Genomic DNA, 26,922 nt, shown 5'->3' on the forward strand with positions numbered 1-26,922 from the left:
GCAAGAATAGAAAAGCAGCATTTTATTTAAATGGAGAGAGATTGCAGAACTCTGCAGGACAGAAAGATCTGAATTTCTTGGTACCGGAATTATTAAAAGTTAGTATCCAGATACAGCACATAATTAGGAAAGCAAATGGAACGTTATTTTTTTATTGCAAGGGCAATTGAATATAAAAATAGGGAAGTTTTGCTATGGTTGGACAGATGATTGGTGAGAACACATCTGGAGTGCTGTGTACATTTTTAGTCTCCTTAAGAAAGGAAACATAATAATTGCATTAGAAGATTCATTCATTTGATTCCTGGGATGAAGGGGTTATTTCATTAGGAAAAGTTGGATAGGTTTGACCTATATCCATCGGAGTTCAGAAGAAAGAGAGGCGATCTTATCGAAGCATATAAAATCCTGAAGGGACTTGACAGGGTGGGCGATGAGGGAATGTTTCCCCTAAAGTGAGGGACTAGAACTAGGGGACACAGTTTAAAAATATGGGGTCAATATGAGGAGAATTTTTTCTCTCTCAGAAGATTGCTAATCTGTGGAATTCTTTTCCCTATAGAGCAATGGAAGCCGGGTCATTGAATATTTTAAGGTAGAGGTAGAAGAGTTAATTGATTAACAAAGGAGTCAAAGGATATAGGAAGTAGATGGGAGAGTTGATCAGCATGATCTTAACAAATGGCAGAGCAGGCTTGAGAGGCCAAATGGCCTACTCCCCCTCCTAATTCATATGTTCAATTGTTTGTATTTGGTATTCAGGAACTATATCTGAGCTTCATTTATCTCAGGCAATTGCTGCAACTCCGCGGCTTCCTTGTTCAAATTAAGATGCTGATGTAAGAGCCTTGATATTCTACAATGATAGAGCTAAGGCTATTCACTAATCTTAGCTAATTGACTTGTATAGAGATAGGACTTCCTTTATTGCTAAACGGCATTTAAGGTCCAGTATGGGATGCAACCTCATGTTGCCTCTCAACTGGCCATATTGTGGGCCGATATGCAAAGACCTCTGTTTATTATATTTTGAAGACTGCTCCATGCAATTGTCACATGTTTTCACAAATATTACTGTTAGGTCAGATAGCTAAAGTCTACAAGTTTTGGTAACTCTCTGCCCCACACATTAAAGGTAACCATGCCCTTCCAGTAACTGAGGTTCATTAGCTCACTCTCTTACTGATAGTACAGGGCTTTCATCACCAACCCCCCCAAACAATGATGGGATGTAGAGTGTAGAGTGAGAATTAAAAGGTGGGTTTTCCATTAACCCATCCTATCTTGAGACATTAAAGAAATTCTTGTAATTATCTCCTTCCCAGGAGTAAAGGAACAGGGATCCATTAGCCTCCCATCTCCTTAGCCAACTGTAGAGAGATCCTATCCCAGCTATAGATGTGAGATTATAGACTTACGTTTGACTGTGTTCCGAGATTCCTGAAATCCATGGTGCTCCGATCCCCAGTTCAAATTCTCACACTCACGATGCAAAGTCTGTTCGTGCCTTATTGACCCTTTGCCTTTATCAATCCCATAGCACATCTTCCACAATCCCACACTGCGTTTTTTCCCATCCTCCAGGGCCTGGTAAACCCAGTTTGGAGTGAACGCTGCTGCATTGTTGAGAATCAGAGACAGGAGAGCCACAGCTACAGCTGTAGCCACCAGCTTTTGGACAGCCATGCCCAGCTGCTTTTCCTCAACTCCAAGACAGCTCTAAGTTGCCAAGTGAACACAAGGGAGCTTTTTTTATTTCTACACAAAACACTCATGTGCATTGGAAGTGCAGGTGCACCTAGAGCTGTCTGAGAGCTGCTAGGGGAGCTGAGCATTCATCCTCGCATCCACCAGTATCCTCAACAGGGATGTGTCAGATTCTCAGTACTTTGGGTGTTCAAGCTGGGTGCAAATGATCGTGGTTTATCCGCCCTCTTGTGCCTTCTTGACCGGAGATGCAGCAGTGATAAGCTGTCGTTCACGCAGGTCCATCCCTTTTGTTGAAGATATGGATGCTCCAAGTGAAGAGCCTTGAGTAAAGCTTGAGGAGGCAAATGGGTGATCACCTAGCCCGGTGCAGCTATTTGTCAGTTTGTTGAAAAGCAGATCAATTTGATATCCAAGTCAGTTTGTTGTGATGTTTGTTGAGATTACCTTCAGTTTAAATCAGAATATTAAAAATTGCAGCAAAGCACCACACAGTAGATTAAACAATTAAGCAGAAATTGAGCATCTTGTTGAAATAGACTTCATGCTTTGAGATTGACACAATCCTGACATGCTGGTAAGATACCAAAGAGAAAACGACTCTGAAAGTTAGGAGGAAACTGTTGTTTTTCTAACTGTGTTGGTGAGTCTTTGGGCGTTGCTGGTTGCAACAAACATTCAGCACTGCGACTTCACAGTCAAACATTAACAGGATGTGTTTCCTCAGAGGAAGGGACCCGGACGACAATCAAAGCAGCTTTTTCAACTCCTGGCTCAAATAATTTGGAAACGGCACAGTTTCTCCTTCTGTGTTCTGCTGTATGGACAAGGTCACTGTGGAGGAAATGAAAAATATGGAATGGCACCAAAGTGGTCCATGGGCTTCTCCCTTAACATACTGCAAATTGTGATAGTGTGCTTCTAATCGATTTTGGCTTTTCGAGTAGTATTTAGTTATTGGGTGAAAAAGGATTGGTGCATATAAGTGTATATCTCTGTACTGCAGTCTGTCTCTCTCTGAGACCTTGTACTATGGTTTGTATGTCTATCTCTCAGACATGTGGACACTGTAATGGTGCATTCTAGAGCCTCTGGATGCTTTAGTCCATCTCTTTGTATTCAGTCTTTCCCTCTGTCTTGTTCTGTAGCTCTCTCTTACTCTTACTCTTACTCTTCTTCTCGTTCGTATGCTCTCCCCCCACTCCCGCTTTGTCCCTTGCTCTCTCTCATGTGCTTTGCTTTCAGTTTATTTTTTCTTTCTTGCACTCACTCTTTCTCCACTCTCTCCTGTCCCCCTCACTCGTCTCTCACTAACCTCTCTCGCCACTCTCTCACATCTTCCTCTCACCCCTCTCGTTTGACTCTTCCTCGCCCCTTTTCCACGCTCCTCTCCCATTTCCCACTCTCTTACCCCTCCTCTCTCTCTTTTGTCCCATTCCCTAATCCTCTCTTTCTTGCCCCTCTCTCTCACACTCTCCCTCACCCCTCTCCCTCAATCCTCTTGCTCTCCCCCTCTCATTCTCTCCTCTCCTCCCTCTGTCACTCCTTTTTCTCCTCTCTCTTCATCTCTCCTCCTCTCTTCCACCCTCTCCTCCTTCTCCATGTTCTCTCTGTCGCCACTATCTGCCCCACCCCCACTCTGCCCCCCTCTCTCACTTCCCGCTCTCTCTCTCTCTCTCTTTTTCTCTCCCTGTTACTGTAGTGGTTCACCCTGTGCTGGGAATAGCTGACATTTTCATTCATCATTTTTGTATTAGGTCAGCACATTAATTAAATTGTTGTTTTGAACAAACGTTCAAAATAAAAATCTGTCTTCACACAAATCAAGAATGGAATTTGGTTTTCAGTCTTGATTGTAATAGAGTTTCACTGAGAATAGAATTGGCATTTCCTGTAACAGTGAGGATTGTTAATAACCTCATAGTAAATTGTAAAATATACATTTACATGCAGTTTCCCTAAGGTTAATGCATAAAATGTATTACTGCATTGGAGTAAATGGGGAGTAGAATTTATGAATCCCCTAACCCCACAGTGGTTAGCACTTCTGCCTCACAGCGCCAGGGACCCGGGTTCGATTCCCGGCTTGGGTCACTGTCTGTGTGGAGTCTGCATGTTCTTCCTGTGTCTGCGTGGGTTTTCTCCGGGTGCTCCGGTTTCCTCCCACAGTCAGAAAGACATGATAGCTAGGTGCATTGGCCATGCTAAATTCTCCCTCCGTGTACCCGAACAGGCGACTAGGGGATTTTCACAGTAACTTCATTGCAGTGTTAATGTAAGCCTACTTGTGACACTAATAAATAAACTTAAACTAAAGTTTGCTTTGAGTTTTTATGCAAAGAAAACCCAGCGCCATCAAAAACAGATCATCTGGTCATTTATTTCATTTTCTATTTGTCAAATATTTCTGCTCACAAATGGGTTGCTTTTTCCTAAGTGTGACTTCGAACAGTGTGTGAAAGTGAGGTGAGAAAAGGAAGTTTGGTGAGGAGAGGGAGGGACTCCTTTGCTTTTTGCTGTAGGAATTGGTTCCTGCTCTACCACAGGGGAGGAAGTGAGTCCATTAGGTGCCCCCTAAAATCAGGCTGGTTCTTCAACCTTTGAGACAAGCTTCAAGGGCAGCTCTCATGTTAGTAATGTTATCAATACACTCAAAAGAGTAGTTTACACCAGTAAGTATCTGGTGAAATCTGGTAAGTGGAGTTTGTGATAAGATTAATAAATAGATAAAAGAAATTAAATAATTGAATAAAATAATTAAGTAATTAATTATAGCTCCTAAGTATGGATGTGTCGGGGCTGCAGCATGGGGGAGCTCATGGATACCGGTGTTATCCAGGGCTAGCAGGTCTGCATTAAATGTCTGCAGTTTGAGCTTCGGCTCAGTCATTGAGCTGGAGGCTGAACTGCGGACAAGGCAAAATGTCAGGGAGGGCAAGAGTTACCTAGATGCTTTGTTTCAGGAGGTGGTCAGACCCCTTCTGGTTTGGAAAGTGGTCAGGGACAGGAGGGTGTGACTGCTGCAGAGGCAGGTAAAGCACCCCAAATGACAGGAATGTCAGCCTCTGCAATTGTCCAACAGATTTGAATATCTTTTAACTTGATTGGATGAGAGTAGGGGTTGCAGAGTGGATGAGCAGACTGCCCATGGCATAGTGGTACAGGATGATATTCAAGTGGGGGGTGAACATAAGAATGTCGTAGGGAACAGTATAGTGAGGGGGATTGACACTATTCTCTGTAGCAAGGCGTGAGAGTCCAATGGTAGTGTTGCCTGCCCGGTACCAGGATTTAGAACATCTGCTCAAGGCTGGGGAGGAGCTTGCAGCGGGATGGGGAGGATCCAGTGGTCATGGTCCATGTAGATACCAACAATATAGGCAGGACGAGGAAGAATGTTCTGTACAGTCATGAGAAGCTAGGCACCAAATTAAGAAGCAGAACCTCAAAGGTAATCATTTTTTGATTATTACCCAAGCCATGTGCAAATTGGCTAGAACAAATACAATTAGAGAAGTGAATGCATGGCTCAAAGACTGGTGTGGGAAACATGGGTTCCAGTTTATGGGGCATTGGCACCGTAGAGGGGAAAGTGGGATTTGTACTGTTGGGACAGTTTACATCTGAAAAATGCTGGGGTTGATGTTCTAGCAAGCCACATAACTAGGAAAGTAGAGAGAGTTTTAAACTATATAATGGGCAAGGGACCAAATTTGGGAAGATGTGTATACCAAAAAGTAGAGACAAGACAAGAGAGAAAGGTATTAATATGGGGAATGATAAACAGACTATGACAGAAAGGGACAGAGAGTACAGATCTAAGAGTTTATCAGCAGATAAGGCTAGCTGCTACTAAAATAGTATAATGACAAAACTTAATGCTCTGTATCTGAATGCATGTTTTCAAAACAAAACAGATGAACTGATAGTGCAAATAGAAATCAATAAGTACAATCTGATAGCTATTATAGAGGTATGGCTACAAGATGACACAGATTGGGCCCTGAATATTGAAGGATAGGAAGCTAAGAAGAGATGGAGGGGTAGTTCTATTAATTAATGATGGTTTTAGCACATTAGAGAGAGGCACACTATGTTCAGGAAACTAGAATGTAGAAGTAGTTTGGGTTGAGATGAGAAATTATAGTGACAAGAAGTCATTTGTGGGAGTGGTGTACAGGCCCCATAATTGTAACTACATGGTAAGATAGAACATAAAATAAGAGATAATGGGAGCTTATCAAAAAGGTACTGCAATGATCATGGGGTATTTTAATCTATATATATATATAGGAAAAATCACATGGAGAAAGGTGCCGTAGATGAGGAGTTCATAGAACGTTTGCAGATTGGTTTCTTAGAACAGCATATTCTGGACCAATTAGAGAGCAAAGATGTTATAGCAGAGCACTTGGAAAATGTCAAGGCAATCAGGCAGAGTCAGTATGGTTTTATGAAAGGGAAATCATGTTTAACCACTTTATTTGAGTCCTTTAAAAGAGTCACAGTGCTGTGGATAAAGGGGAACCAGTGGATGTTATGTCCTGAGGTTTCTAGAAGGCATTTGATAAGGTGGCACGTCAAAGGTTATTGCATAAAATATAACCTCATGGTATAGGGGGTAACATATTGGATATAGATAGAAGACTAACTAGCTAACAGGAAAGAGAGTTGGCATAAATGGGTCTTTCTCTGGTTGCCAGAATGTGGCAAATGGGTGTGCCATAGGGATCAGTGCTGCAGTCTCAACATTGTACAATTTATATAAATGACCAGAATGAAGATAGTGAAGATATGGTTGCTAAATTTGCTGATGACACAAAAATAGATAAACATTGTGAAGAGGACATAAGGAGGCTACAAAGGAGCATAGGTAAATTCGGTGAGTAGGCAAAGCTCTGGCAAATGGAGTATAATATGGGCAAATGTGAAATGGTCCATTTTGACAGGAAGAATTAAAAAGTTTGGAAGAGTAAGAGGCAACTTGATCAAAACCTTTAAAATTCTGAGAGGTATTGACAGGGTGGATATGGAGAGGATGTTTCCTCTTCTTGGAGAATCTAGAACTAGGGGCTACTGATTAAAAATAAGGGGTTGTTCATTTAAGACAGAGGTGAGGAGATTTATTTTCTCAGGAGGTAGTGAGTCTTTGGAATTCTCTTCCTCAAAAGGCAGTGAAAGGAGAGTCATGAATATTTTTAAGGCTGAGCAAGATAGAGTCTTGATTAACAAGGGGGTGAAAGGTTATCGGGGTAGACAGGAATGCGGGGTTGAAGTTACAATCAGCCATGATCTTATTGACAGGCTCAAGGGGCCAAGTGGCCTATTCCTGCTAATTCATATGTTCGTATGTTTCTACATAACAACAATGATTAAACCTCAAAAGTAACTTGTGGTCTATAAGGATAAGAGGAGGTACAATCTCAATGTACGGTCAATCTTTGATATATAATGAAACTTTTGTCTCAATGAATGTGGCGTCCTTCTGTAAATTTTCTCAGAATGGATTGGTCTGAGATCATTCATTGACAGGATTGTTGACTAATGAGGTGTGAATGTGGGTGACAAAAAAGATAGAATTAAGATGAAGAAGAAAAAATGTGTTCATGAGAAATGCCAGATAGATAATACAAAGAAGAACCAGGCTGAGTATAGGAAGCTCAGAGGGGAAGTGAAAAATCAAAGGAGAATGAAAACAGACAGGCAGTGAACATAAAAGGGAACCCAAAAGTCTTCGATAAGCTTATAAGTATTAAAAAGGAGTTAAAAGGTGTGGGTCTGATTAGATATAAGAAAGGAGACTTATGCATGGAGGCATAGGGCATAGCTGAGGTATTAAATAATATTTTGCATCTGTCTACCAAGAAAGAAGATGTTGCTCAGATCATGGTGAAAGAGGATGTAGTTCACACAGATGAAGGATTTAAAATTGATAAGGCGGTGTCTGTACTTAAAGTCGATAAAGTACCAGGATCAGATGAGAATCCTGCAAGAATACTGAGGAAAGTGAGAGTGGAAATTGCAGAGGCACAGGCCACAATTTTCAAGAGGACTGGATAATTGCAAATATTTCACCTTTGTACAAAATATGATATAAAGACAAGCCCAGCAACTGCAGGCCAGTAATTTTAACCTCAGTGGTGGGGAAGCTTCTAGAAACAACCATTTGTGACAAAATTAATAGTTATTTGGGCAAATGCAGGTTAATGAAGGGGAGCAAATTGTTTTTAACTAGCTTGCTGGAGTTTTTTGACGAGGTAACAGAATGGATTGATGAGAGTAATAGGCTGGGAGACACGGGCAGGAGGCCTTTAGCAAGGTTCAGTCTCCCAAGCACATTTTTTTTTAGCACAATCAGCTCCATGCCGGAAATCGGCACAGAGCTGATCATCATATGGAAATCTCCATTTCCATATAATTAGCGGGCCTGGTACAGTATTCCCCGGGTCCGCTAGCGTCTTCCCCTCCCTTCCCCCATAGTGGGGTTTACGACTGCTCCCCACTACCGAGATTGGAGGCAAGGGGGGAGGTGCCCCTTGGGCTATGTCAGCCTGGCAGTGCCAGCTGGCACTGCCACTGGGCACCAGGCAGTGCCAAGCAGGCAGGGCCAGAGAGGTGGGGCATACTGTGGGGCGTTACCTATTGGGGGATGATCATTGTGGTGGGGGGGAGATCTGCTGCCGTCTGCATTTGGAGCATTGGGAGAGGGAGGGAGGAGGGGATTGGGGCTGGGCTTTGGAGGGGGATGGGGGGAGTTGGTTTCGGACCTGGTCATCGGGGTGGAGGGGGGAATCAGGGCTGGTCTGGGTAGGTCCGGTAGGCTAGCGATCAGGGTGGGGGGGTCGGGAAGGCCAGCTATCGGTGGATTGTGGGACTGGCCAGAGATCGGGAAGCCGGTGATGAGGAGTCCAATGCAATTGCGCCAATCTCCCCATTGACAGATCGGTGCATGCACAATAGCCCACTCAGCATTATGCTGCTGGCCCCTCGGGTGGGTTAGGTCCCGCCCCCTGCTTTTCAGAGTGAATCACGCTATGGCACTCTGTATTGCTCAGTGTCGGAGATTAATTCTGGTAAATATGCCCAAAAAACGGGCGGGGAACACTCAGGTTTTCCCACCCGTTGAGCACTTAGTTTTATTTGGGAGAATCCTGGCCATGAAGTTGACGTGGTGTACTTGAACTTCCAAAATGCATTTGGTGTGTGGAACTTTATCAAAGTTATAGCTCATGGAATAAAAGAGACAGTAATAACATGTATATGGAATTGGCTGAGTAGCAGGAAACAGAGAATTGTAGTTAATAGATGTTTTTCAGACTGGAACAAGATTAATAGTGGAGTTCCCCAGGAGTCAGTGTTAGGATCCTTGTTCTTCCTGACATATATTAACAACCCAGACCTTGGGCACAATTTCAAATTTTGCAGATGATACGAAATGTGAAAGTATTATAAACAATAAGGAGGATAGTGTACAACTTCAAAGGAAGCTGTCAGTTTGGTGGAATGTGGCAGAATAAAGTTAATGCAGTGAAGTTTTGTATTTTGGTAGGAAGAATTATATATAAATAAAGGGTACAGTTGTAAAAGGGTTGCAGGAGTAGAGGCATCTGGATGTATGTATGCATAAATCATTGAAGGTAGCAGGACAGGTTGAGAGAGCAGTTAGTAAAGCATATAGCATCCAGGGCCTTATTCATAGGAGGTGTAGAGTACAAAAACAAGAAGGATATGCTAAACTTGCATAGAATATTAGTTCGGCCTTGGCTGGAGTTCTTTGGGGAAGATGTGAAGGCATTAGACAGGGTGCATAAAAGATTCATAAGAATGGTTACAGGGATGAGAAACTTCAGTTGCATAAATAGACTGGAGAGGTTGGAACAATTTTCTTTGGAGAATATAAAACTGAGAGAAGATTTGATAGAGGTATGCAAAATCATGAGGGGCAAAACTGGGCAGAATCTTACCAAAAAATGGCAATGTGTCAGGCTCTGACTGAAAACCGGTGTGTTTCTCTTCAGAAAAACAGGCAAATTTTCTCTCCCAGATCTTATGGCACTTTGTCAGAAAAAAGCAGGAGGGCGCGTTTCACGCCGTCATATTCAGGGGCAGGACCTAAAGACACGGGCAAAGCCAGCTCCACAGAGAAAAAAAGGGTGCCCCGATCAGAGCAAACAAAATAACTTCTCCACCCCACCACAGCGGTATCAGGCACCCCCCCCCCCCCCCCCCCACCCTCATCCTCCCAAACTGTCATCACCAGCATTTACCTCTCCTCACCCCGATCATCACAGACATTTCCTCCCCCCTTCAGCGCACGCTGTCCCTCACCCTCCCCCTCGACACATACATGACGCCGCCCTCCATGAGACTCCCACTAGGGTCCGCCCTGACACAGCCCCAGCACAGCAGTGCCAACCTGACAGTGCCAGCCAGTGCCAGGGAGCAGTGCCACAGCATGCCCCCCTGCCCCAGGGGCTATAATAACCATTGCGCCCCTGGAGGGATCCTCATGACAGGTTCATGTCTGGATGAACCTGTTGTAAACCTTGTTGACGTCACATCAGGTCAGCAAGGTTTGAAAATATGGCGAGGGGGAAAATATGTTTGGGGCCTGTTAATTATATTAAGATTTACTCAAATATATTAAAATGAGGTTCTCACCCTTTGTGGACATGAACCTCGCAATATCATTGGTGAGGGGCGAGGAAAATCCTGGAATATGATTTCTCCAGAAAGCATCGTGTTTCCTGATTCTCTCCAGATTTTCAGCCCACATCATCATTTTCTGTGGTGGCGGACATGGGCTGAAAATCACCCCCATAGTTTGGTGGAAGGATTGAGAACAAGAGGACAAAGAGTTAAGCTAATTGGTAAAAGAAGTAATGGAGACACGAGGAAAAAGCTTTTTCACACAGTGGCTAGAATTTTACCTTCCCGCCCGCCATGGGAATCGGACCGGGCGAGGGACGGACAATGGAAAGATCCGTTGACCTCGGGCAGGATTTTACAGTTTCGGAATGAGCGAAGCCATAAAATCCCGCCCAGTGAGTGATTGGGATCTGTAATGCACTGTCTGACAGAATGGTGAAGGCAACTTCAATTGAGGCATTTAAGGGAGAATTGGATTATTATCTGAAAAAGAACAATGTGCAGGCTATGAGGAGAAGGATGGGAAGTGGCAGTCGGTAAATTGTTTCTTTGGAGAGTGGTGCTGGCATAATGGGCCGAGTGGCCTTCTTCTGTGCTGTAACCATTCTATAACTCTGTGACGTGGATGGTCCAAATAACTAATTGGCTAAAATGTCCCAAATCCTAATGAACTGGATGGCTACAACAAGTGGTTTATTTCTTTCCTGGTTGTTGTCACTATCCTTTATCCATCCTGTTCCTGCCATGATCCCATATCCATCCAATGCTTTCCGTATTTGTGCTCTGCTTCCCAGTCTACATTCCTGTCCCACACCCGATCCCGGCTTCAGTCTGCCTTAGGCTGGGGAAATTCCTCCTCCAGTCTTTTCAATCCACTGAATTTGTATGTTCTTCAATGCAAAATCTTAAAAATCAGACTAAACAAACCTCTAACTTTCTTGTTTCACTGGGGAGACATTACTGGCTGAGTGAGGGGGACAAATTCAGCCTCCATGAGGAAGTTAGAAGGCAAGAGAGATGGACTCTCTTGAGATGTGGAAAGGGCAGGTCGCTCAAATCAGTCTGTAGCTGGCAGTTTGTAAAGGGTTTTTAGTGGCTCTTTTTAACTTCTAACAGCCAGCCTGATAACATAAGATAGAAAGTAGTGAAATACAGCGTATATCCAGACTGCATGACCCAGTTATATTTAGAGGCCTTAAAGGTGTAACTTCTACATCAGATTTTACAGTAAATGAATTATATTTGGGATTTACAGTAAACCATTCATGTGTTGCATCCGCCTGATTCACTTCATCCTGTTTCATAGTTCGTACATCCAGAGTACATCACGACACAATATTACTGTTACCACAAATAGTTTCTGCACTTTTCTATTTAAATTCTATTACCCCTACACATCTGCTCTCTATTAAAAGCCAGTTGCTGCTTCCTGCAGGTTAGGTACATATGGTCATCATTGTGTTTTAAGTCAGAACACAGGAAGAATCCTGAGCACAAAGACTTTGAATTTTTCCACAATCTCTCTAGTTTAACCCTTTCATTGTGATACCACAGATAGGCAGGAATGCAATGCCTCAACACACGTCAAGTCTGGGATGGAGGAGGACTCTTTTGCTGGTTATGTGTCATGCTCTTTCAATGTGCTCCCAATTGTTGCCAGTTGGAAGCTATGTTATTTTCTTGACCTATAGAAGATTGAGTACATGAAAACCATTCATACATCCTCCGTGAGCCTATATTTAGTCTTCCTCTCATACAACCACGGCAAAATCACTGCTCAATCATTCTTTGAATGAATGCCCAAGCACTAACTGTTCCTCCCAATCACCTTCAGATAACAAACATACCGAGGCTCACACAAACAGTGAACTTCACCTGGGAGTAAAACTGTTAAATGAGAAAACAGTTCTCAGTAACATTTGACTGTAGTGAAGTAATAAAGAGTTTAGGCAGCACGTAACATGGAAACCAACCACCCACTCTGTTCGATGTCAGAATATAAGATTGCCCTAAGTTGATAGACTGGTAGGCCATTTCATCTCGTAACTGCAAAAGGTTGAAACTAATTATGAATGATTGGTCAGGCAGTGAAGAGCTTGATAACTAAATATTCCTCATTATCCCTGGCCAGGAGGTTGGAATAGGACAATGAGTTGGAAGCATTGGCTTTGTGCTTATGTGACATACGTTTGAATGCACTCTTGTGTCATCTTGGCTCAAGTCTAAAGTCATTGGGTTCAAATCACACTCCAGGACCTGAGTATATAATCGATGCAATATCAAGGATGTTTGCATTGTCAGAAGTGCTGACTTTGAGATGAAATCTGAAAGGATGATGTCTACCTGATGATTTTTTAACTTCATCTCCACTGGCTGTAACAGTACCAAGTGAAATGAGTTGGGAAGAGTCAAAGCATCAAGGATGGGTTCACAATGTCACAATTTGGCACAAGTTAGCACTCACACCCAGACTGGCAAACAGGGATTTAACTCTACATTCTCCATTGGAATGTTATCAACAGTGAAGAAACTACATCTCCAGGAATGTTCAATGGAAGAAAAAATTCAGAACTATACTCAGTTCTGTGGATTGCATTTCACAATTAAAATGCAGAAGATGCCTTCTGTCCAGTCTCTGAAATATTTCTGGTTAAACTTCAATCATTGTACAGGATAAAGTAGAATAACAGATGTGCAATTGGGAGCTGTCAGAATTCCAACATTCATCATCTTTCAATTTTGTGACTGGATTTAGGTGAAGGGTGAATTTAGAGACATCTGTTATGTAAACATATTTATTTTATCGCTGTTTCCCTGACTAAACAAAGGAAAGAAGAAAGAAATACTTGAATTTCTAGTGCCTTTTACAACTCATGACCTCTCAAAGTGTTTTATAATCAGTATTAAAGTTAAAGTTTATTTATTAGTCACAAGTAAAGCTTACATTAACACTGCAATGAAGTAACTATGGAATTCCCCAGGGCAGTCCGCCTGTTCGGGTCAATGCACCTAACCTAACCAGCACGTCTTTCAAATTGTGGGAGGAAACCAAAGCACCCAGAGGAAACCCAAGCAGACGCGGGAGGAACGTGCAAACTCCACACAGACAGTGACCCAAGCCAGGAATCGAACCCGGGTCCCTGGCGCTGTGAAGTAGCGGCGCTAACCACTGTGCTACCGTGCCGCCATATACTTTAGAAGCGTAGTCAGTGTTGTAGTGTAGGCAATTACCCTATTTTATTACTCTGCTGGTTATAATGTAATGCCAAACCAGGGAACATTTAAAAAAATATACAAATCACAGGGTAAACTAAATGCTGACATAACCGGTAGTTTTGTAACCTGTCTCAGATCTATGTACGGGTACCACTTCTTTCTCTCTCACAACTATTTGCGTCACACATGTTTTTTTTCCTGATACTGTTTCAAGTATTACAATGGCACTTCCTTGTCATCTTTTAATCTCATGTTGCAAATAATGTTCAGTTTTGGTGAGTGGATGTGATGTACGATGAACAGCTCATACAGTTAATTGGTTTTATTGTAATTTCCCCAGTCCTTCAGCCTGTGTTGTACATCTTAGAATCTTAGAAACTCTACAGCACAGAAAGAGCCCATTCGGCCCATCGAGTCTACAACTCATGACCTCTCAAAGTGTTTTATAATCAGTATTAAAGTTAAAGTTTATTTATTAGTCACAAGTAAAGCTTACATTAACACTGCAATGAAGTAACTATGGAATTCCCCAGGGCAATCCGCCTGTTCGGGTCAATGCACCTAACCTAACCAGCACGTCTTTCAAATTGTGGGAGGAAACCAGAGCACCCAGAGGAAACCCAAGCAGACACGGCTGCAGATCTGGGTGAACACTGAAACTTAATTTCCAATTTGACCTCCGCTTCAATGGAGCCTCTGTTCATTTTGGTTGAATGATGCTGCAATGATGGAGTTATCTCCCAATATCCCTATCAGTTTACATTGTATAACACAGCATGAGCATTGTCAAACAGTATTATACCCAGGCCCTACCCCCATATCCCTACATATTTACCCACTAATCCCTCTAACCAACGCATCCCAGGACACTAAGGGCAATTTAGCATAGCCAATCAACCTAACCCGCACATCTTTGGACTGTGGGAGGAAACCGGAGCACCCGGAGGAAACCCACTCAGACACGAGGAGAATGTGCAAACTCCACACAGACATGTGACACGGTTGTGGACAGCCTTCACTGGACTGCCATTTAGAGTTTACTAACTTGGGTCAATGTTTTAAAACATCAAGTGTTTTAGTGTCAGTGTATTGATCATGTTAAAGCTATAGCAAGCCACCATTTAAGTCTTCACCTCAACCCAGTCAGTACAGAAAAGCAGAGGTGTAGCTAAAGAATGTTCTGACTACTCATTAAGTGTTGGACAGGCTTCTTTAGGGCTTTAAACTTGGATAAGATTGAATAAAAATAAGGAATTTAAGTAGAGCTGTATTCAGCACAGCACTTTGGACAACTCATAGCTATATACCTTGTAGCGGTGCCTTGGTTCCTTCAATTGCATGCAGTTTTGCAGAAAATCAAAATAGGTGGTTTAGAATAGCAAGGCTGCAGATCTGGGTGAACACTGAAACTTAATTTCCAATTTGACCTCCGCTTCAATGGAGCCTCTGTTCATTTTGGTTGAATGATGCTGCAATGATGGAGTTATCTCCCAATATCCCTATCAGTTTACATTGTATAACACAGCATGAGCATTGTCAAACAGTATTATATATTGCAGGAATATTGGCCACTGTATGTGTTGTCCTCAGTGCAGCTATGATTTTGGAGCACTCTGCTTCTCCCAATCTCTAGATCAGATTTGCAGAATTACATTTTCTTCATGGTTTTCAAAGTGTCTTTTGTCTGCTTCCAAATACATAGCCCAGGAAGAGCAACTCTATGATACTGAGTGCTACACAACAATGTTAGGGAGGGGGAATAGAAATTCACTAATAATTCTCATCCAAAAGAAAGTCAGCTTCAATTTAATTGATTACAGATGAATGTTTTGTTTCCCCACCTATCAACACTCATTGTGATGAGCAGCCAGGGATACTACTAACTTTAAAAAAACGTCCTTCCAAATTTCCTTAAGTAATGCTAAATTACAAATTCATAGGATGCAGAATGGGTTCTAATTAGAAATTTTTAAGAAAAGTACTGTTCAAATACTAGCTGCATGTACACTTATAAAACTTGGTAAAATAAACTACAGTCACTCCAACTATTTCTCCCTTCTATAGAAAGTGCTTATTTAAACAGCATAAGCATTCACTTATCTCAGTGAATAACATAGTCCATCAGCAAAATTGTAGAATGGTTAGATTCAAAATAAGTTTAAATTGCCCCAAACAATCAGAACACCCACAGATTTACTGCTAGTTACATGGATTGTAAGTAAGAAGGAGAGATTACCCAGTTAGCGAGTCCACTTCTTCATCTGTTGCTAACTGTAGTCTGTGGTTCTACTGTGAACTCAGTTTACAACTTGATCCCATCCTAGAAAAAAGATGCAACACTCTCAGCTTCAACAATTAGCCTTTGTGCTAGCACAAGATCAGCAGACAAATAGAAAAGCAGCAGCGTCCCTTTAATATTGGGCACTGGAATACACACGCTGCTGTGATTAAGGCTGCTGTGCAAGCTCTGTGTGCGCTGAATTATTCTTCAGTAAGTCTCCCAGAGTGAGCAGCATCCAGCTAGCTCCCAGCTGTGAGCTCTGACGTACAGGAAACCAGTCTGGGAAATGCTGGGGGAGGGGTGTTGGGGGCAGGGAGAAAGAAACAGTTCAAATCTTCTCAACCATGAGGGAAAATATAACAAAAATGGTCTAACAAATTCTGATCACATCAAGATGCAAATCACTTTTACCTGTTGTTTTAATCTCGTGCTTATGCTGTTGGAAGATTATCTGCAAATGTAAAAACATTCAGCAGGAGGTCTCTTTTGTACAGATACAGTTAGATCCTGATAAACATACAGCCACTCTGCCAAGAAATACTCTGTTGGGATCGGCTCTGTGTTTTTCTGGAATTAATTGGACTTTGTTCAGTTATTGGACCCTTTTCTCCATTATCTGTCCGGCATCAAACAATGGGATTCTGATAGGCAGGTTAAACTCCTGAGTTCTACAACATGCCAAATTGATCCCGCTTTCAGTTCACAATCTGTCTTTAGTTAACATTCAATTTCATTCATTGAATGAAAAAAGAGATCAGTAAAACAACAAAGACTGTTCTCCATATGTTGGAGGCAATTTTGCAATCCCAGTCTTCCCCTGGTAGCTATTTCAGTTCTGTTTGGTGCTCTTAGCTCAACTTGAGACTATGAGTGCTCTTCATCGGCCTCACTATTCTAGGCGGACAGAAGCTTATAAGTCCTTGTCTGTGTATCAAGAATGAGAGTTCTAAACACCTCTATTAAGGGTTAAGTGAACATATTCACAGGCAACACCCAGCAATGATTTGCTCCAGAAAATACCACATTGCAGTCCTAAAGCACAGATCTCAAGACCTCTTCCTTTTGCTTCACTTTCTTACCTAAGGGTGGCACGAAGGCACAGTTGTTAACACTGCTGCCTCACAGCGCCAGATACCTGGGTTTGATTCCAGCCTTGGGTGACTGTGTGGAGTTTGCATGTTGTCCCTTTGTGTGCGTGGGTTTCCACTGGGTGCTCCGGTTTCCTCCCACAGTCCAAAGGTGTGCAGGTTGGGTGGATTGGCCATGCTAAATTGCCCTTTTGTGGCCAAGGATGTGTAAATTAGGTGGATTAGCCATGGTAAATGTGCAGGATTATTGATAGGGCAAAGGAGAAAGCCTGGTTGGGATGCTCTTTCGGAGAGTCGGCGCAGACTCAATGGGCCAAATGGCCTCTTTCTGTACTGTTGAGATTCTATGGTACCTTGCATTAAATTCTTATCCATTTTCTAAAATCTTTCCAAATCGCATTGCTAAACAAAGCATAGAATGTACCAAATTATGGCTGTGCTACAGATGAAGTAATCTACAGGCATGCAAGAAGCGTGAGAAAGTTCATAATTAAATGTAATCAATGTATTGTTTAACCTCGAGGTCAGGTTGTTTGTGGCCTCTCTGAAAGCTGCCAATGAGAGCATTATTCTGCAAGTATTTAATCTTAATACTTAGTATTAAGCTTAATACAAAGTGGATTCCTCATTGTCTCCCAATGAATTCAGAATTGTAAGAACTGAATTGTCTCTTCCCCTTCGTCCAATGAGAATGGAATTAAGTCCATCGTAGCTCATTCATATTATGCACTGTAGTTCACTGAGTCACTGAGCTATGATGGGTCTGGTACCCATGAGTAATGATGCACTTAATTCTGTACTTCGATTAAGAGGAAGAGACAATCCATGTTCCTATATTTTGACAGAGGTTGTTGCGTTGGGTGCAATTCTCAGTGCTGAAATGGATAAAAGCACTTGTGGTTTTAATAATAAACTGAGGATATCTCAGGCTAACCTTAATGTAAGAAATGCTTTAATGAGCCATTAGGTACAGAATTGATCGCTGCCTACCATGAACGTGTTAATCAGTGGTGAGCTTTGCAAGACCTCTGTTCATGGTTGGTGTTAATCTGTCTCTACTATCCCTCTTCCTGTTTTTTTTTGATAATCTGTACATTTACTATGTAAAGAATCACCAACATAATGAAATTTGTGACAATGTTTTTAATCATTTAGCCATTAACAGCTTGCCAGCTAATGATTCATATCCTGTATATAACAGTGTTGGTCAGCATCCCTATTAATATTGCATTCGATTACAATCTATGTACCAGGTCATTTGGAATAAATTAAAATCTATTTTCTTCGAATGTCATCCAGTTTAAACTGAGCCCAGAGAGTGGGTCCTAAGGGAGTAAGAGGTTGCTAAAGCAATGTGTAACGTGATGGAGAACAGTGGTTGTGTTGTTTAACACTCTCATTCTTTACCCTGCAGTGAGGCAGTGTGGGAGAATATGGCCAAGATGTGTGTGAAAACTCGGAGGTTGGATGTGGCCAAGGTATGTTTGGGGAACATGGGCCATGCCAGGGGAGCCAGAGCGCTACGAGAGGCTGAACAGGAGCCAGAACTGGATGCGAGAGTGGCCATGCTTGCAGTACAGTTGGGAATGCTGGTATGTGACAGAAGCTGCCTGGGGTTCATGGTAAAATACACTGTTTCTAATTTTTTACAGTTCATTCTTGAGATGTAAACATAACCAGCAAGGTTAGAATTATCGCCCATCCCCAAGTGCTCTTGAAAAGGTGATGGTGAGCCACCGTCTTGAACTGCTGCAGTTCATGTGGTGTATTACACCAACAGTTCTGTTTGGAAAGGAGTTCAAGATTTGAAACCAGCGATAGTGAAGGAATGACAATATAGTTCCAATTCAGGGTGATGTGTGACTTGGAGGGCTGCTTGCAGGTGGAGGTGTTCCCATGCGTCTGCTGCCCTTGTTCCTTCAAGTGGTTGAGGTCACAAGTTTGGAAGGTGTTATCAAAGGAACCTTGGTGAATTGCTGCAGTATTGAAGGTACATATTACTATCAGTGTGCAGGTGATGGATCAAATGGGTTGCTTTGTCCTCCCTAGTGTTGAGCTTCTTGGAGCTGCACTCATTCAGGCAAGTGGGATGTATTCCATCACACAGCTCACTTGTACCTCAGGTGTGTCTTTGTCATTTCCAGTCTCTTGGTCAATGCCACCTTATTTTATTCCTATTAATCTTTTCTACACCAGTTTGATACAACTGGGGGAAATCTTTCCTTCCCACGCGTCATGGGAATCGTAGCGGGCGGGGATTGGCCCATGCAAAGGTCTGTTGACCTCGGACGGCATTTTCCGGTTTTGGGGCAAGTGCAGCTGGAAAATCCCGCCCAACTGAGCCATTTGCAAGGCCATTTCAGAGGAAAGTTAACAGTCAGTCACATTGCTGTGGGTCGGAAGTCACATATAGGACAGACTAGGTGAGGAAGACAATTACATCCCCTGAAGGACATTAGAGTACCAGCTGTGTTTTTATGACAATCCCCTAGTTTCATGATCGCTATGAATGAGACTCTCATTTTATTCAAGATTTATTGTTGGAATTAAATAGGTTGAACTCATGCTTCCAGAACATTCGTCTGGGCCTCTGGATTACCAGTTTAGTAACCTTAGGACTATTCTACTCTCCCCGATCACATCTAATACCCACGACCACCCTTATATTCAGCTGATGGAGTGACACTGCATTTAATATATTAAATACACAGGTCACTTCCTCAACACCAGTATCACTGGACTGTGTACATAGTGTTATTCACAAGACATTGCAGCCTTGATGAAGGTGGAAGATATTCAGTGAATTGTATGGTATAGTATGCTGTGATTCAAGGTGAGCCTGCAACTGATTAGTCATTTTCTTGCTTGTGTCTTTGCAGGAGGACGCAGAGAGACTTTACAAAAGCTGTAAGCGGTTTGATCTCCTTACTAAGTTCTACCAGGCCTCAGGACAGTGGCAGAAGGCCATTGAAAATGCTGAGGGATTTGACCGGGTCCATCTGAGAACAACATACTACAATTATGCCAAACACCTGGAAGCTCTAGGGGACCATCACCTTGCACTCAGCCAGTAAGTGTGTACAAATGGAAAGGTACTGTAGGGGAGGGGTGTTAGGTGTGACTGAGAGGTGGACTAGAGTGTTGTGATGGGAACAGTCCCCGCGGAAAGCTGAAAGGGGAGGCAAGGGAAGTTGTGTTTTGTGGTTGCATCATCCTGGAGCTGGTGAAATTGGTGGAAGATGATCCATTGAATACGGAGGCTGGTGGGGTGGAAGATGAGGTCAAGGGAAGCCCTATTATAGTTCTGGCAGGGAGGGAAAGGGTGAGAGCCGAGGTGTGTGAAATGGATAGGACATACTCTTAATACTCCTTACTTTCCTATGGCAACTTTCCTTGCAAGCAGAGGAGATGCAACACTTTCACCTCCTCCCTTTTCACTGTCCAAGGTCCCAAACATTCCTTCCAAGTGAAACAGTGAGTTGCTTGTACTTCTTTCAATTTAGTCGACTGTATTCACTGCTCATGATGTGGCCTCCTCTACAATGGGGAATCCAAATGCAGGCTGGGGTGATCCCTTTGCACAGCATTTCCATTCAGCTCACAAGTACGACCCCAAGCTTCTGGTTGCTTGCCATTTTAATCCTGCACCTTGCTCCCATGCTGGCCTTTCTATTGCCTCATTTGGACTCAATCGTTGTTTCTTTATTATATTTATTACCACTCTCTTTGGCTGTTGCATCATGAAAGCTTTGCTATTTAATCTCCGCTGGCCTCCATCCTATCATAGACTTTGTCCTTTGTTCTTCTTCACTCCTTCCGCTGGTTTAAAAACGCTTACATTTCTCTCTTCAGTTCTGATGAAAGATCATCAACCTGAAACGTTAGCTCTGTTTCTCTCCACAGATGCTGTCTGACCTGCTGAGCTTTTCCAGCTTTAGTGTCTGGAATCATAGAATCCCTACAGTGCAGAAGGATGCCATTCAGCCTAGCGAGTCTGCACCAACTCTTTGTTCTTTCTTTGTTCGCTTTTCTGATTTCTAGCATCGGCAGTATTTTGCTTTTGTGATGATTACAATTATTATATTTCTCAAACAAATTCATTCTTTGGCTCTTTTTAATTAAGTTACAACAGAGAGCACCTTGTGCCGAATTGTGCTCAATATCTGCGTTGAGAGATGTAGGACCATTCCAGCAGCTGGAAAGGGACTTCCAGCCTATACTTTTCAGTTGGTTTAACGTAGCTGCAAAATGCTTGAACAAAAATCAGTGCAGCCTTTTTGTAGGGTTGTGAGATCCATAAAGTGTCTCATTTTGATTTCCCAACAGCTATGAAAAGTCAGACACACACCGATTTGAGGTACCAAGGATGCTCCTAGAAGATCTACAAACACTCGAAATATATGTCAACAAAACAAAGGACAAGTGAGTGCCAGAGAGCTTAAGAGAGTATTGGGCTGATGCTGTGACTGAAGTGATGTTGGATCATGTTTTGTTACAGATTTAGTCTGTTTTGCAAATAGAGGCATAGAATAGCAGGATAAAGAGGTAACGATAAATTTGTATAAATCACTCTCGAGATCACTAAATACCACTTGAGCTTTGACCACCCCAAATATTAAGGATATTACAGCCGTAGAGAGTGTAAAATTTTGTATCATCAGGGCGATACCAGGGAATAGTTATAAGGAGAGACTTGAGCTATTTGGGACCATTTTCACTGGGCTAAAAAAGATGGAGAAGATTTAACAAGGTTTTCTTAGCAATAAAGAAGATTTTGATAGAGTGAATAGGGGATTTATTTTCACATATGAATAGGAGTCGGCCATTCAGCCCCTTAAACCATTAAATGGTTAAATTATGGCTGATTTGTACCTCAACTCCATTTACCCACTGATGCTCGATATCCATCGATCACCTTACGCTACAAAAATCTATCCGTCTCAGTCTTGAACATTTCAATTGACCCATCAGACTTTTGGAGAAAAGTGTTACAGATTTCCGCTACTCTTTTTGTGAAAACATGCTTCCTGTTTTCACTCCTGCATGATTTAACTCTAATTTTAAGCTGTGCCCTCTTGATCTACATTCCCTCACAAGAGAAATTAGTTTATCTTTCCTATCAAATTGCATTATCATATAAACCAGGCACAGTAGTGCAGTAGTTATGTTACTGGTCTAATAATTTAGAGGCCTGGGCTAATAATAAGTAATATATTGCCTTGTAGACAGTAAATGTCCATATCCCAAGAGTGAAATTTTTAAAAAAAAGAAACTCTCCTTCCCTTCTTATTTAATGGAGTAAAGCTTGCAATTTTCCAAAGCAAAGGTGCAATTTCTGAATCCAGAGCTTTGGAAAATTCTGTCTAACAGGTCTGCATTTTCCTCAACTATTTCTTTAAGCACCCTTGGTCGAGACCATCAGGTCCAAGAGGTTAGACTTTCTTAAGTCTCATTATTTTCTCCATGGCCAACTTTTTGCTTATATTAAATCCACTGTTTTCCTGTCCTTCACTTATTTTATGTCCCATTGCGTCTCTGATATTTTGCCCTCATTTTTCACCGTGAAAACTGATACTCGGTACTCAATTAATAAATCTGCCATTTTCTTATTGTTGACTACAGCAGGTGATTTCTTAAAATGCTAAGCCATTAGCTTAGTATGTGGGTTTACTGGGCTCTGCTTACAGCTGCTGTCAGCAGAGCCACTGTGCCAAGTTCTTACTTTGTCTTTGTTGATCACAGGAGCTTGTGGAAATGGTGGGCCCAATACTTGGAAAGTCAAGCAGACATGGACTCTGCTTTGAAATATTATGAGAAGGCACAAGACTATCTCTCCCTTGTCCGTGTTCATTGTTACCTCGGCAATATACAAAAGGTAAGAAAGGAGAAGGCATTGTCACTGAAGGAAGGCAAAGAGTTCACCCTGACCAGCCACATTCCACAGCTGGCATTCAGTGGTCCTGAAAGCCTTGGGATAGCAGTGTTCCCTATAGTAGCATTGCCTGTACACATGCAGTTTATTTTAAATATTAATCTCGTAACTTAACATATATACATTTTACTCTTCGAAAGTTCTACAATGAACCAATATCCTCTTGAGAGGAAGATGGAAGACTGCATTCAAATTTGGACATTATAATTATACAGGAGTACACAACCTATTATGGTCTTAAAATTAGATTCCCTTGTAACAGCTTTCCAGTGGTGCTGTATTTCAGATGAGATGTTAGCAGCTCTCTTCGTTCAGCAGCTCTCTCCCTTCAGCAGCTCTCTCCCTTCAGCAGCTCTCTCACATCAGCAGCTCTCTCCCTTCAGCAGCACTCTCACATCAGCAGCTCTCTCCCTTCAGCAGCTCTCTCCCTTCAGCAGCTCTCTCACATCAGCAGCTCTCTCCCTTCAGCAGCACTCTCACATCAGCAGCTCTCTCCCTTCAGCAGCTCTCTCCCTTCAGCAGCTCTCTCCCTTCAGCAGCACTCTCACATCAGCAGCTCTCTCCCTTCAGCAGCTCTCTCCCTTCAGCAGCTCTCTCACATCAGCAGCTCTCTCCCTTCAGCAGCTCTCTCCCTTCAGCAGCTCTCTCCCTTCAACAGCTCTCTCCCTTCAGCAGCTCTCTCCCTTCAACAGCTCTCTCCCTTCAGCAGCTCTCTCCCTTCAGCAGCGCTCTCACATCAGCAGCACTCTCACATCAGCAGCTCTCTCACATCAGCAGCACTCTCACATCAGCAGCTCTCTCACATCAGCAGCGCTCTCCCTTCAGCAGCTCTCTCCCTTCAGCAGCTCTCTCACATCAGCAGCTCTCTCCCTTCAGCAGCTCTCTCCCTTCAGCAGCTCTCTCCCTTCAACAGCTCTCTCCCTTCAGCAGCTCTCTCCCTTCAACAGCTCTCTCCCTTCAGCAGCTCTCTCCCTTCAGCAGCGCTCTCACATCAGCAGCGCTCTCACATCAGCAGCACTCTCACATCAGCAGCTCTCTCACATCAGCAGCTCTCTCACATCAGCAGCTCTCTCACATCAGCAGCGCTCTCACATCAGCAGCGCTCTCACATCAGCAGCTCTCTCACACAGCAGCTCTCTCACATCAGCAGCTCTCTCACATCAGCAGTGCTCTCACATCAGCAGCGCTCTCACATCAGCAGCGCTCTCACATCAGCAGCGCTCTCACATCAGCAGCGCTCTCACATCAGCAGCTCTCTCACATCAGCAGCTCTCTCACATCAGCAGCTCTCTCACATCAGCAGCTCTCTCCCTTCAGCAGCTCTCTCCCTTCAGCAGCTCTCTCACATCAGCAGCTCTCTCCCTTCAGCAGCTCTCTCACATCAGCAGAACTCTCACTTCAGCAGCTCTCTCACTTCAGCAGCTCTCTCACATCAGCAGCACTCTTGCTTCAGCAGCACTCTCACATCAGCAGCTCTCTCCCTTCAGCAGCAGCTCTCTCACATCAGCAGCACTCTCACATCAGCAGCACTCTTGCTTCAGCAGCACTCTCACTTCAGCCAGCAATATGGCAGGGGGAAGGTCGGCACCCAGATTCCTGGAATCAGAAGTGGAGAGGATGCTGGAAGCTGTGGAGGAAAGGAGGGCCACCCTCTTCCCGAGAGTTGGCAGGAGGCTGCCATCAGCCGAGGTTGCAGAGGCAAGGGAAGCAGTGGCCGAGTCAGTAAGTGCCAGGTGCTTCACCAGGAGGGTGGGCATGCAGTGCTGCAAGAAGATGAATGACCTGCTCCGGGCTGCAAAGGTGAGTGTCCACTTCCCTGCCCCTGGCATCACTCATGTCCCTAACCTCTGCCATCTCACCTTAAATTCCTTGTATCCCACCGCACCACCTTCTAACATTGTCACACAGAATCCTCATCAGAACCAGCCCCCCCCACCCCATCCCACATAGTCCACATCGCACCCCTTTATTGGCCAGGCCCCATGCCCACACATGCCACCAACTATCATCCCCCCATTCTAGTAAGGCCACCCCCTCACTTTGTCATCCTTGTGTCCCCATAGGCAAATTCTCATCAACATGGGGGAGCGGCCAAAGACAGGCAGGGACATCCCCGAAATATGAGTCCTCACCCTCTCTGAGGAGAGTGCCTTGGAAATAGTGGGTGGGACCCAAGTTTGATCTGCCGCTGACTGCGAGGTTGGCAGTCCCAAGCAAGTAAGAGCCCGAAGCACCTTGATCTAGATGACCCAACTCAAGTGAGTCTATCATCTCCCACACGCTTGATATCTCCACCAGCTGACCCCCATGCCCTTTGTCTTGCAGGATCTCCATCAGATGAAGCTGGCTCATCCAAGGTTGCATCCCGCCATACCACCTCTCTGAGCACCCCGGGCCACAGCTCCAGGGAGGACACAGACATCCTGTCATCGCATTCACCAGCACCAAGCACCAGCGCAGAGACACTCATCTCGGTGGGAAACATTCATGGAGAGGCTTCTGGGGCACTCTCTGGTGAGCACCACACTGCTGCTATTGCACTTTGGGTGGAGGTTGGAACATCCAAGGGAGTGGCCAGTCAGAGGCAGATGTTGAATCTCTGGAGATGTTCATTCCACTAATGGTCAATATGCAAAAACAGAGCCAGGCTTTACAGGAGTGGGCATCAGTGAACTTGCAACAGATGCAGGTACAACTGGAAGAGTCTGGGAGCCTCATCTCACAGGAGATGGTGCCGGCATTGCAGTGTTGACCTGCTCCCATTCAAGGATGGTGTCCACAGTGGAAAACCTGGGCCAAGATAACCATGACAAATGACTTCCAAGGAATGGCTCACTCAGTGATGTCCATGGCTGTGGCCCTGGGCACCATGGCCCAGTCACACATGTGATATGTCGCTGGCGTTGAGGGACAATTGCTGACGATTTCAGAGCTTGGCCCAGTCACACAGGACTACAACTCAGAGCATCCACAGCATTGCGCAATCGCTAAGGGCCATGGCTGAAGGCATCAGAACCATGATACAGCCAATGGCAGGCTTCCAGGACTGGCAGTGACGGATGACAGAGAGGCTTCTGGAGCTCACTCCAGCTGCCCTTTCATCCCAAAGGGTGATCCAGGGGCCAACGACCACCCCAAAGGAGGAGGAAGTGCTGGCGCCCAGCCCAGGACCTTCAACTTTGCAGACTCAGGCCTTTACCAGTCCTTCTGAATTTCCCCCCTTCCTGACACTGGCATTTCTCCTGGGCAGCAGGCAGGACAGGACAGGTGACGCCTGTGGCACCCAAGAGTCAGCCAGCCCCCTCCAGTTTCAGCCCTCCAGAGGATGCCCACCAAGAGCATCACAGGCCAAAGGGCACAGTCAAGAGCAGGCTACCTCCACCTTCGATGTGCAATCTGGGGACACACGTAGAAGGAGTGGGAGGGAATGAGTAGAGGCCCACTAAATAGGCATGGGTGAAGTTTCATACTTGTAGTTAGGGGGAAGGGGACATCAATTGTACACAGTAACTAATAAACACACGTCATCTCCATACTAACTGACCTATCAATGTTACGTCTGTCCTTTAAGAGGAAGGGAATTAGATAAGGGGTCGAGATCGATTGCTTGGATCTTCCCAAAGGGCCTCCACACTCATTCCTAATTGAGTGTCTTTTAAAACAACAGTGTTAGATACCCATAGAACATAGAACATAGAACATTACAGCGCAGAACAGGCCCTTCGGCCCACGATGTTGCACCGACCAGTTAAAAAAAAAAACTGTGACCCTCCAACCTAAACCAATTTCTTTTCGTCCATGAACCTATCTACGGATCTCTTAAACGCCCCCAAACTAGGCGCATTTACAACTGATGCTGGCAGGGCATTCCAATCCCTCACCACCCTCTGGGTAAAGAACCTACCCCTGACATCGGTTCTATAACTACCCCCCCTCAATTTAAAGCCATGCCCCCTCGTGCTGGATTTCTCCATCAGAGGAAAAAGGCTATCACTATCCACCCTATCTAAACCTCTAATCATCTTATATGTTTCAATAAGATCCCCTCT

At 43.8% G+C, this 26,922-nt stretch overlaps 2 protein-coding genes across 4 annotated transcripts in view; one reads left to right on the forward strand and one right to left on the reverse strand.

Moving 5' to 3' along the window:
- Positions 1 to 16,065, reverse strand: part of tmem204 (transmembrane protein 204) — a 36,244-nt gene extending 20,179 nt beyond the window's left edge. The window contains exons 1-2 of one of the 2 annotated variants that reach the window (XM_078240456.1): positions 15,809 to 16,065; positions 1,419 to 2,541 (exon numbers count right to left, since the gene is read on the reverse strand). In XM_078240456.1, coding sequence (XP_078096582.1) covers positions 1,419 to 1,686 — 268 coding nt within the window. In that variant the 5' untranslated portion in view covers positions 1,687 to 2,541; positions 15,809 to 16,065. The remainder of the gene's footprint in view (positions 1 to 1,418; positions 2,542 to 15,808) is intronic. The other variant, XM_078240455.1, reaches the window with a different exon arrangement.
- The window catches only part of ift140 (intraflagellar transport 140 homolog (Chlamydomonas)), a 118,283-nt gene that overhangs the window by 75,932 nt on the left and 15,429 nt on the right, over positions 1 to 26,922 (forward strand). For both annotated transcript variants that reach the window (XM_078240449.1, XM_078240450.1), the window contains exons 19-22: positions 18,356 to 18,533; positions 19,821 to 20,011; positions 21,268 to 21,363; positions 22,684 to 22,816. In XM_078240449.1, coding sequence (XP_078096575.1) covers positions 18,356 to 18,533; positions 19,821 to 20,011; positions 21,268 to 21,363; positions 22,684 to 22,816 — 598 coding nt within the window. The remainder of the gene's footprint in view (positions 1 to 18,355; positions 18,534 to 19,820; positions 20,012 to 21,267; positions 21,364 to 22,683; positions 22,817 to 26,922) is intronic.

The sequence above is a fragment of the Mustelus asterias genome, chromosome 23 (genome assembly GCF_964213995.1).
Source record: "Mustelus asterias chromosome 23, sMusAst1.hap1.1, whole genome shotgun sequence".
NCBI lineage: Eukaryota > Metazoa > Chordata > Chondrichthyes > Carcharhiniformes > Triakidae > Mustelus > Mustelus asterias.